Raw genomic sequence first — 13,114 nt, forward strand, 5'->3', positions numbered from 1 at the left:
TAAAAAAGGAAAAAAAACTAGCATCAATATAAATATTTTTTATTGTGCAATTTATAGTATTTCTTAAATGAAAATAAATATTCACATTTAATTCAAAAAACCACATTTCATTTTGTAAAGTGTTTGTTAATCTATTAAAATCATATTTTATTTAACGGATTTTCTGTAAGATTTTAATTTTGCATTTAAATTGGTAGAAAAATGAATGCCTTTTCTTTTTAATTCTTGGATTTATAAATTTAATTTGAAATAATTTTGGCCACCTTTATAAAATAAACTGCTGTCTAAATTATGCTTGATTCTTTTCCGGTTGTTGTTGCAAGCTGTATTGTTGCACTTATGCATGTGTAACAATAAATAAACAAATACGTTTAATAATAATGAAATAATAACTAAATACTCTTGACAGCAAACAATAATAAATAATACTTCTCAAACAATTGAGAAAAGTTTAATTTGACCTATACGTAACAAGCCTCGTAATCTCTTAAAAAGTAATTTGAAACTTAAAAACAATTTTTATATAAAGAGAATAAACATTACTTTGCATTAGGGTTTCTTTTTCGAAATTTAAAATTCAAATTTCAGGGTGTTCAGTTGGGATTCACTTTCACGAGGTTCTGTTGTCTAGGGATTGTCATAGTCAGGGCCTGATTATCACCTAGGCCCGCTAGGCACGGGCCTAGGGCCCATACATTCTGGGGGGCCCCAAAAATTCCACAATACTACTATTTTTTAAAAAAATACTGAGAAAAAAACCCATTTTTTTCCTTCAAAAATTGAATTTTTATAGTTTCCAATTTTTTTTAATATTGTGATAAACCAAACTTGTGTAAGGATTGCACTAATCAAATTCGAAAGTGCAACTGAATTTCAATTGGAGCAATTTTAACTCCAACGGCTTAAACGAATGCAACGAGAATGCATATTCACAGTCTCCTACAAATGATAAGTGTCAAAAAGAGCTAAAAGCTTATTCTTATCAAATGTGTAAAGCTGTAGTGCTGTAGTTGGGTAGCAACAATCTTTCATCACGTTTCTTGTACTACAATATTAAAATTTTGATTTTCTAGATAGCTTCGAAATGATGAAACCAAATTATCAATCTGGTTATGCAAAAAGAAAAAAAAAAGCTTTAAATGATGAAGCCAACAAAAAAATGAGAAATTCATTATCGAAATATTTTTCTGTTGATAGAGTAGAGCCATCTGTTTCAGATGAAGCTGCTATCGTTGAGAGTTCATCTCGTGAGGAAGAAGTTGTTGAAGATGAAACTATTGAGTTTACAACTTCTGAAGAAAACGTTGAAAATTCCCTCCAATTGAATGGTGATAAAAAAAATAGTGCACTTAATCAGGAAGTTAGTTCTAATTTTCCCTCTGATGATCCTGCCTTCTGGGATATTGATAAATATGAAGAACTGAGAGAGTTCTTTTCTAAAAATAAACCGAATCAAAATATGGATTTAATTAACAAATCTATGAGAAAAATTGGTTTAAAGGAAAGAAAGTTATCCAGACAACATTTTTACAGAAAGAAACAAAACAGTGAATCAGTTTCTAGAGATTGGCTGATATTTTCATCCTGTAAAAATGCTTTATTTTGCTTTGTATGCAAATTGTTCAGTAAATCTGAACAAGCGCTATGTATCCAAGGATTTTCTGACTGGAAAAATGTGTCACAAAGATTGAAGGAGCACGAGTGTTCAAAAATCCACAGAGATGCTGTTTGTGTTTATTCAGGCAGACTGAGGGTTTCTTCTCGTCTAGATAATTTGCTGGTACAGGAGTATCAGTCTGAATGTAAATACTGGCAGGAAGTATTACGAAGAAATGTGGCCGTAATAAAAAAATTATGCGAACGAGGTCTGCCATTGTTTGGCTCTGACGAAACAATTAATTCAGTACATAATGGAAACTTTTTAGGATGCTGGGAGCTTCTAAGTTGCTTCGATCCCTTTAGTGCTGCTCATCTGGAAAATCACGGTAATGCTGGTAAAGGCAAAGTTAATTACCTATCATCGACTATTATAACAGAACTTGTATCTTTAATGGCTGGCTGTGTAAAGGACAAAATTATTGAAGATATCAGATCTGCTAAATATTATGGCTTGATAGTTGACTCAACGCCTGATATTTCACATATTGATCAATTATCAATAGTTATGCGCTATGTTAATAAAAATGGTAAGCCGTTGGAGCGGTTAATTGACTGTCAGTCAATTCACAGCCACTCTTCTTCTAGTTTATGTGATTCAATTTTACAGTTATTAGATTCCTGTAACATTGATATTACCAATTGTAGGGGACAGTCGTACGATAATGCCAGCAACATGGCAGGCAAATATTCAGGGTTGCAAGCACGAATAAGAAATGAAAATTCTTTAGCTAAATTTGTGCCCTGTGCAGCACATTCATTGAATTTAGTTGTTTCAGTGGCAGTAGAGTCTTGTACAAAAGTTATTTCATTTTTTAACTTAGTTCAAAAGTTGTTCAATTTTTTTTCATTATCAACTCATAGATGGGGTGTGTTAACTTCCAAACTAAAAAGTGTCCCTGGTGAAACTTTTACCCTAAAATCTTTGTCTGGGACGAGATGGAGTGCTTGTGCTGAAGCAACAAAAGCATTAAGAAAAGGCTTGGAACAAGTTAAAGAAGCTTTGAAAAGCATATCTTCGGACAATGAAGAGAAAACTATTGCTCGTCATGAAGCAAGTTCTTTACTTGTAAAATTGGAAAAACTGGAGACTGCAATTTTAATAGTTGTGTGGGATACAATTTTGCAAAGAACTGATAAGGCAAATAAAACTTTGCAAGCACCAAACTGTTCACTTGCTGTGATTGTACCCTTGTATGATTCATTGTTTAATTTTATTGCAGCCATGCGAAATAACTTCAGTAAGTATGAATCTGAAGCAAAGCAACTTGTTGGAGATAATGTAACTTATAGTATGTCGAGGGAGAGAAAAATGACAAAAAGCAAAATGCTGGATGAAACGGCTAGTGAAGAAGTCATATTTAACAGCTGTGACACTTTTGTTTATAATTGCTTCAATGTACTTTGTGACTCTTTGTTAACAGAGTTAACTAAACGAAAGGATGCCTACATAATTTTAGATAACAAATTTTCTTTTTTATATAAAATTTATGAGGAAAGTGCTGAGCAAGAATTAGTTCAAGCTGCTCAAATGTTACAAGAAGAGTATTCCGTTGACCTAGACAGTGATTTTCCAGACGAATTCATTCAATTCAAGAGCATGTTACCTGAAGTTAGTGAACCTAAAGATCAATTACAAACTTTGAAAAACTTAAATATTGTGCACACTTTTCCCAATGTGGACACATTTCTCAGAATTTTTTTAAGTATGCCTATTTCGAATTCATCCAGTGAACGTGTTTTTTCTGCTTTAAAAAGAATCAAAACTTATTTAAGGTCTAATTTAAAGCAAGAAAATCTGAATAGCCTACTATTATTATCAGTTGAATCAGATATTACCACAGAACTAGATTTTGAAAATATCATAAGATTATTTGCTGAAAAAAAGTGTAGAAAAAAGCCTTTTTAAAAAAGTCCATTAAATTGAATATCTTTATAGTATGTATAATTATGTTTTAAGGAGTATAACTCTTCCATTGAATTTTAATTTTTAAAATGAAATGTGTTTTTCATATTTTAAAAGTAGATATAAATTTTGCAGTTGAGTGTTTTGCATTTGTTGAAATGTGTTTTCTAATAAAAATCATGATTAATATCTTTAACTTCATAGATTTTGAACTTATCTTTAAATCTAAAGAAAAGTGGGCTTTGTGTTTGTTTAATTATTGAATAATTACAGCTTAATAATAAAGCAAAAGTACAGGTTTTTGTTTGTGTATAAAGCAAGACTACAGTGGTTTTTGTTTGTGGTCAACAAATGTCTTTGACTATTTTTATTTGAACATAGCATTGTTTTGTTTATTTCATATTCTGCTTTTATATTTATTTAGTAATAATTAAGATCAAATTTTGAAGCAGAAAAAAACCTATTATGTTACAAGCTGAATTAGATATTATTGCAGAACAGGATTTTGAAATTCTCACAAAATCATTTGCTGAAAAAAGTATACAAAAAGGAAAAACCTTTTTAAAAAGTCCATTATATTGAACACTTGAAGAATGTATCAACATTTTGAATATAACTCTTTCATTGAAAATAAATTTTCTTTTAAAAGTGATATATCTAAATAAATTACTATTTAAGTGTGTTATAAATTTTCTATGGGTTGCTATAATTTTGGCTCATGTTGGATATTTTTACTGTGTTGAAATGTATTTTTTAATAAAAATAATTAATAACCTTAATATTGTAACACACGTGCTGAACTTATCGTGAAATCTAATGAAAAGTTGGATAGCTTTGTGTTGATTTAAGTACTCAATAAAAGAAATTATTGCAGCATAGGATAAAAAATAATTCCGCTGATCAGTAACTTACAGCAAAAATCACTGATTTCCATTGTTTGTGGTCACCAAACTATTTTTATTTTGATAAAACATTTTTTTTATATTTTGCTTTAATATATAGATGCATAAACTTTATCTTAGACAAATAATCTTCAATTGTACGCTTTTAAAATTTTTTCCATTGTTTCTCTTGAATCATGCAGTTCAGTAGATTCTTTTTTATTGTTAGACTACTTTTCAGAAATTTAATTTCAAAATATTTTATAAGGGGCCCGGGAAACTTGGTGGGCCTTGGGCCCGAATTTGTCTTGATCGGTCCCTGGTCATAGTGGAAGTTACCATATCATAAAAGCAGCACAAATTCACCGGCTTTAGTAACAACTTAAATGCTATCACCCCAATTCATGACATAATTCATTATGTGTATTTGAGTTATCAAATTATTGTGAAATTTTTTATTGTATTTTATAACTGGCGTTGAACAGTCGACCCAATTCTGAATTTATGACTATCAATGTTTAACTCCGTAGCCTTGTAATTTTGAAAACAACCCAGAAAACAAGGAAACTCCAGGATAAAGCATTGGGACAAACTAGCTTTCGTGCGGGACTTTTTATCATGGAACTAGTCAGTATTTGCGTTACATAGAGAGGAAAACCAATCAAACATAACACGATTAGCCCAACGGCAAGAGGCCTCTAACCCACGATCTGTCAATCGCTGAAGATATTTTACGTCACCACTGTGGTCAGTGCGAGCCGAGAGTGACATTCGTGTCAACCAGCCACCGTTGTGATTCGAACCTGCGTCACCTCATTCGGTCAGGAATATTTGCTGTTAGCTTATTTTTAAACATATGAAATACATTTTATGACAAAAAAAATTGAATCATTATAACATTTCAGAAAATCCACTGAACGCCCTGAAACTATAACAAAAACTTCGAAAATTAAAATAATAATAGTTAAAAAAATAAAATAATAATTTTATCGGAATAATACTACCACTTTTTAAGTTATCCTAAGTGCTTACGAACTCAAACTTAGAATTTAGTTTTGGTGGTAGTGGTGGTTTTAAGCTTTTAAACTGCATTTCTTCCGCTTATAAATTTCACTCAATGAAATATTTATTAGCTTTCTCTTTTATAAGACTATTTAATTAGTAATAAAAAAAAATTAGCTAACTTTGTAAAATTCCTCCTTGTAAGTTTTAATTAAAAAACAAAAAAGTTGTTCTGGAATCAAATCCTATTGCTTAACTCAAATTTACGTTCTCATCTGAAGTATGTTTAGATACGAGAATAAATATTTATAAAAACAGCAACAGCAGTTAATCAAAGATAATATGTGTTATCTAGATGTGAAAGAAGAGACCTCACAAGTTTGATTATGTAGTGTGAATGTTATCTTAACACATGCTCTTAGAAAAAAGAAAGAAAGAAAAACTCATATTTGAAATCATCAATTTACAACAGTCACGTGTTCTTCTTCATTCACCTCGTCCCAGATTTAATTTGTTCTTATAAACGACATAGTTTTTATCAATTTAACCCATTTGTGCCCGCCATCCTTTTAAAAAGGACAGCTCCTGCTTTCAAAAAAGTAAAATTTGGTGGCGCTAGTGTTTCATTGTGGAATTTATATTACATGAACAAGATTGTTATATAGTTCGTTCACCCGTAGTTGGCACTTGGCTTCATCTCCTCGGACGCTGAGTTCATTTCAGTGCAAGAGTAAGAGGAGAAACATCTCCGCGCTTGAAATTGAGACAACCCTTAATGCGTATCAAACGCAAACAGTGAATTCTATTGCAACATTCGTTACTCTAGCTAGTTAAATAAATTTTTAATTTAGAAAACTGCTGTTTTCACAGCAAAATGTCTCAAAAAGGACAAACTATTCACTCGAAAGAGGGAAATATCATCAAATTTATGAAATATTTAATGATAAAAAATTGCACATGAAGAATTGCTGAATAAATATTTTTATCCTACGATAGCCAAATAGCTACTTAGTTCAGGATTGTTCACATCCTTCTCCCAAAAGTAGCAAAATAATATCGTCGGATATCACGTGATATAGGCGGAGCCAAGGGCCAACTCCTGATGTACGAACTATACCTACCATAACATACAAATAATAAAAATGTTTACGTTTAAATATGAAGTATAGAGATCGCGGCGTCTTAGTTAATAGAAAATAGCGTTTTATTTAAGAAATTGTGACTTTTTTTTTTGCTTTTTGCAAATTTTTAAATGAAATGAAATATTACGAGGGTCGCTATTTATATTTCTGGCCTAATAATGAAAAAACAAATATGTAGGATCGAAATTGGTTTTATTGTTTTTCAAAATATTCTCCATGATGATCAATACACTTTTGCATGCGTTTGAACCAATTTTCAAAGCACTTTTTCCAGTCCGATTGAGGTAAGTCCAAAACATGCGTTTTGAGTGCATAAACCGCTTCTTCGGGGGTCGAAAATCGTTGTCCACGTAATTTATTTTTGATGTGTGGGAATAAGAAGAAGTCATTGGGTGCCAAATCAGGGCTGTACGGTGGATGACCCGTCAGTTCGATCTTTCGCTCTGTCAGAAATGCCTTTGTTTGAGTCGATGTGTGAGAGCTCGCATTGTCATGATGAAGAATGATTCGCTTGTTCTTCTGCTTTTTTCGAATTTCTCCGATGACTTCTGGCAAACAAATGGTCGTGTACCATTCAGAATTGACCGTCCTGCGTTGCTCTAACGCCACTGTTGCCACATGACCGTTAATGCCAAAGTAACAGGCAATCATTTGTTTCGATGTGCTTCTTCTTCGAACAACTTTTGTTGGTTTTGCCTCGTCTTGGAAGACCCATACAGTTGATTGCTGTTTTGTTTCCGGCTCATATGCATAGATCCATGATTCGTCACCTGTGTAGATGTTATACACAGCCTTTGATGTACCTTGAACGTATTTTTCCAACATTTCCTTGCACCAATCGACACGAGCCTTTTTTTTTGAGCATTTGTCAAATTATGCAGGATCCAACGCGAACAATTTTTTTTTTACGCTCAAATGTTCATGCAATATTTTATTGATGCTAGTCATACTAATGTCCAAAGACGCCTCTATCTCACGGCATGTCACATGACGATCTTGCTTTATCAGTTCACGCACAGCATCGATCTTTTCTGGCACAACAACGGATTTTGGACGACCTGCACGGGATTCGTCTTGGATCGAACATCGACCACGATTAAATTCGTTATACCAATTTTTTACCGTGCTGTAGGATGGCGCTTTATTGCTGAATAAAGAATTAAGTTCATCAAAGCACTCTTGTCTTGACAATCCACGTCGAAAGTTATGAAAAATAATGGCACGAAAATGTTCACGATTCAATTCCATTTTTTGAAAGAGAAGAACTTTTCAATTTACTGTCAACAACACTAATGAAGCTATAATGGTAAATCGTCTGCTGAATTTATGTTTAAAAATATCAAACTTTCGATTAAAATCGTCTGCGGTCGCCTAGCAACACTTATTGTTGCCAAGGCCAGAAATATAAATAGCAACCCTCGTACTAGCAGGCAGATTTTAACTGATTATGTTTAGTTCTACAATTGCGAACAGTGTACTTATTAAATTAAATTGAAAACTTAAATACTTTATTTACCTTAGAAGTAAATGTAAATAGGTTACAACTTCTTAATTTTTTAAAGAATTCTGCGGTCACTAAGAGATGCCAACTTGCTCTACTTTGAGGGCTAAATTTTTTTACTGGGAGCAAAGTTTAAGTTTTAATGTGTGGTAAATCGATTAACAAATTTAGTTTAACCTTTTGACTGCTATAAGCACATACATGCATCTAGCGAAAACCATCCGTATGCCCTATGGGCGGGCAATGGATGTGCGCAATGGGTACAAATGCGTGCTTGACAAAGCTTTTGGCAGTTGATATGTTTCAAGTTTATGTTCGGAATTAGTTTCTCTTATATGTTTCCAAAACTCTCACTGATCTCTTATTTCGTTGCTTAGCAACGAGAAAAATGGAATTTCGTTTAATTATTCGTTTATTCGAAGAATGAAAAAGTTATGGATTTAAACTTCTGCTGGCAAATACCATAAGGTAAGTTCTAATTAGTATATTGAAAAAAAATCTATAAATTCAGTTATTTCATAATTTTTTTTCTGTCATATTATAATTACAACATTATTTGTACGATGCAGTTTTCGTACAAAAAATATGTTAACTTTTTCAAGATGTCTAAATTTTTTGCTTTAAACAAAAAGCATTTCTCATTTTTAATTAAATAAAAAATCAAGCATGCATATTTAAAAAATACTTTTTCACGAAGGCTTCGATTGTTTCAGATTCAAGTTTAATTTAAAGCTGGAAAGGTAAGATTTACCAAGAATTATATGAGAATTCTTTAACTCTTAAATTTGTAGTAAAATATATCACGCGAGCCTATCGGCTGTTGTCTGGAATCTAACAGTGGAGATAATACTTGACATTCTGAAAGAGCTTTTTTTTAAAAAAAAAAACTTAACAGGTTTTTTTATTCTAAATTTTATTTCCTCGAAAATTATTGGAATTTTAAGTGCTTTTATTGAGAATTTTTCGTAAATATGGGGGAGCCTCCAAGTTTAAAAAAAATTATGCAGTAGTATGTGCAACATTTCTCATAACCTTTGATGCTCTGTAACTAATAATTTAACTGATAGTCAATGTATTAATAATGCTTTATATTTATCCTTTATTTAAACCAATCGAATCAGCGTAACTTAAGAAAAATATTCTTAAATTTTTATTAAAATATAGAAAAGTTTGCAAATTAACTCCATAATAAACCAAGTTTTGAACTAGTTTAAGTAAAAACTAGATTTCGCAAAACCTATAAAGTTCGTTGTCTATATGATAAATGTTAGGTCCATTCCGTACTAAAAGTTGCGAAACATTTTGTAATGAAGTATTTTTTTTTACCTTTATGAAAAAAGTGATAGGACATTTTTTTTCCCTATGTTGGCTACAGCTTTAATTTAAAAATTACACATATAGAAAATTTCTTATCAAAGTACTGAAATTAATGATAATGGATTATTTTGAACAAATAATTACAATTTTGAAAACATAAATACTTTTAAATTCCCATTAAAATCTTGAAAACAGTTAGCTACAGCTATTACGATTAATTTCTCATAAAAATTTCCAATAAATTAATAACGTACAATGCAGAACATCCATAAAATTAATAATCATTACTAAATTGCACATTATTTGTTATTGAAGTTGAAGGTCGTATTTAATGGATTTTAAAGCTGTTTATAGTTTTGTTGATGTCCTTTGAAATAACTAAGCTAACGAAATTCCTCTGATCCAAGAAAGATAAAATAAAACAAGATAAAGCCTTATAGGGCAGTTAAATCGTAATAATTGCTATTTTAAGAAAATAGGAATTTCAAAAAGAAAAAAAATTGCTGGAGCTCATGAACTTTGATCTCGAATTAATCTTCATCTAGTCAAAGTAATTTTTTTTTTCACAGCAGATTTGTTTTTTTATTTGTCTTTCATTCGAAATGGGAAAAATAAATAAAAAAATAAATAAGTTTGACGCATCCAGAAATTCTTTTAAAAAATATTTGTCGAAATCCCGGAATGATCAAAATTAATATGAATTATTAATTTATAATGAATTAATATGAATTATTAATTTATAAAGAATTAATATGAATTATTAATGTATAATGAATTAATATGAATTATTAATTTATAATGAATTAATATGAATTATTAATTTATAATGAATAAATATGAATTATTAATTTATAATGAATTAATATGAATTATTAATTTAAAATGAATTAATATTAATTATTAATTTCACAGACTTAAAAATTTGGTTAAATAATGATTTTTTTAAAATTAATTAAACTTTATTCCTTGCAAGATATGTATTTTGTTATAGATAATTTATTCTTATGCATCTGCCCATTTTTTTTTTTAAATTTAATTTCTTCTTTCTTTTTTCTCGATTTTTTTTCATTAATTAAGCAAAACGTTAGATTTGTTACATTATAAATAAGGATTTCCTTTAAGCTTATCATTCATTATTCAAGTGACAATTTCTCACATCTTAAATGAAAACCATCTTTAAAGTTAATATTATGCTTCATTATTTAAGAAGCATCTGTAATTTCTTTCATTTTTAAAATAATGACTATCCTTAAAACTTCATTAATTATGCATATGCAGTACCTGAGATTTCTCATATTTTAAATATGGATTATCTTAAAAGTTAATATTATGTTTCAATAATCTATAATTTCTAACATTTTAAAAAAGTACTATAGTTCAAATTATTCTTCTGTTTTGATATAATTAAGCATTATATGTAGTTTTTCATATCTTTAATAAGGATTAGTTTTAAATAAATAATTATATTCTTCTTCATTAATTAGGCAGATAATGCAATTATTAGCATTTAAAATTATTTTATGCATTAAAGATTTCTTAAATAATTGGCTTTTAAATTTGCAAATATTTTAAATAAGTAAAAAATGTTCGGGTGCTTTGAAAATATGTGTCCCTCTCTTAAAATCCATAGCTTGTTTGTTGTATTCCAAAAGTTGTGTTTTCTTACTGATTAAGGGGTCATTATTTAACCAAACATCTTTTTTCCAAACAGCACTTTTTCAGTCCTATCAATTTTTCTTTTCTAAAAAATGGAGTGGGAGATTTTTCACATTATTGAGAAAAAATTTCTTTACAGTGATGGTAGTTTTAGTATTTGATTCTCGATTTAATAAATACTTTTTAAAATGATATTGACAATGGAAACATGTAATTAAACATAATAGTATAATATGCAGTAATATTTTTACGACTCGGCAGATATAATACAGGGTGTTTATAAAGTCCCAGATCCATTTTGATGTTTAATAACTCATAAAATAATAAAGATAGCTTGAAATTAATAACATATGTGGTTAGATAGACTCAAAAAGTTTCATGACCCTTGTCAATGAACTTCAACGTGTGCCCCCTTCGTCGCACAGAGAATATCAAGTCGATAGTCAATTTCACGCCAGGTAGCGGCAAGCATGTCGGCATCCACAGAGGCTATTGCGGTTGTAATTCTGGCTTTTAGGTCATCAATGTTCGACACGATCCTCCTGTAAACATTGTCCTTTATAAATCCCCAAAGAAAAAAGTCCAGCGGCGTTATATCAGGTGATCTGGGTGGCCAAGGAGTTGGACCTCCTCGCCCAATCCATCTTCCTGGAAAATGGTCATTTAAAGAACTACGAACGATGATACCCCAGTGAGGTGGTGCACCATCTTGTTGCAAAAAGACATGTGGCTGAAGCTCTTCTAGTTGAGGAAATACGAAGTTTTCCAACATGTCTAAGTATACGACTGATGAGACCGTCTTTTCTGTAAAAAAGAAAGGCCCAATGACTCGGTCGTGCATTAGTCCACACCACACATTAACCTTTGGGGAATCCCTTTGTGCACATAATGCGCACATTATGGCGATTAACAATGCCAGAAACATGAAAGGATGCTTCGTCGGAGAACAATATGCGCTTCAGAAAATCAGCATCATTGATTAATCTTATAAAACAGCTATCCTTCCTACCATATCTGTTGCAAACGCCATCCTCCTAGGCCTATCGTCCGGTTCCAAACCTTGAACAATTTGAACTTTGTATGTATGTAGTCTTAATTGTTTCTTAATAACCTTGTACACCGTCGAAATTGGCATGTCCAATTCTCTTGCCGCTGATCTCACAGATCTTCTAGGATTGTCTAAAAATGTCTGTCTGATAAGCTCAACGTCAGAATCACTCGTGCAGGACCGTTTCTTATCCGCGATACTTCCAGTTTCTTGAAAATTCTTTTTCCACTACAAGATGCTGCTTTTGGATGGAGGATCTTTTTGGTAAATTCTTCTGCAATTTCTCTGTGCTTGCACTATCGATTTCGTTTCTATGAAGCACCATAAAATCTGTGCTTTCTCTTGTGGTGTATGCATTCTCCTTAATATCCGCTCGAATAAAACATCACATGGAAAAGTACTACATAGAACAAACACATCAAAAGCAAACACAACATTGCAATAGTTGCCAAAAACAAAAGAGAGAAAAATGCAATTAATAAGCAGACGATATTTAGAAAAGTACAGATATTTAGACTGGAAAATGAAATTATCTGAAATTAACCACACGCGCAGACGATATTTACAAAGGTAAAGATATTCAAACCTGAACAGGAAAATATATGAGTTATTCCATCAATAAATGCCATAAGTTTGTTTATGTCTTCATTATTTCATGAGTTATTAAACATCAAAATGGGTCCGGGAATTTATAAACACCCTGTATTTTCGTTAATAATTTTACATTGATTTTTCACTAATGGGAGTAAAAATATTCCACAAAAGGAGTAAAACTTGAGATTGACGAAAAATAAAAAAGGCAGAGTTTAAGTAATAAAATATCCAAATCAGATACTTCCATAGAATAAAGAGATGAAGAGAAAAATTTTGCGCAAAACTGTCATCATTTTATTTAATTACAAAGAGGGGTTTAAAAAGAACATTCGGACAAAGTTTAGGAATGAAAGCTGTAGGTATAGGTTCAACAGTGATAAATTACTTCAAAAATTATTGGTTTGTTAGAAG

General features: G+C 31.0%; 1 protein-coding gene across 1 annotated transcript; it reads left to right on the forward strand.

The window, feature by feature from the left end:
• The first annotated feature begins 1,084 nt into the window (after positions 1–1,084).
• LOC147802759 (zinc finger MYM-type protein 1-like) lies at positions 1,085–3,565 on the forward strand. Its single transcript, XM_087152764.1, has one exon. It carries the CDS (start codon positions 1,085–1,087, stop codon positions 3,563–3,565), a length of 2,481 nt encoding a protein of 826 aa, XP_087008890.1.
• Positions 3,566–13,114: the final 9,549 nt, after the last annotated feature.

This window comes from Parasteatoda tepidariorum, chromosome 10 (assembly GCF_982258835.1).
Source record: "Parasteatoda tepidariorum strain Cologne lab strain chromosome 10, Ptep-v5.0, whole genome shotgun sequence".
Lineage (NCBI taxonomy): Eukaryota > Metazoa > Arthropoda > Arachnida > Araneae > Theridiidae > Parasteatoda > Parasteatoda tepidariorum.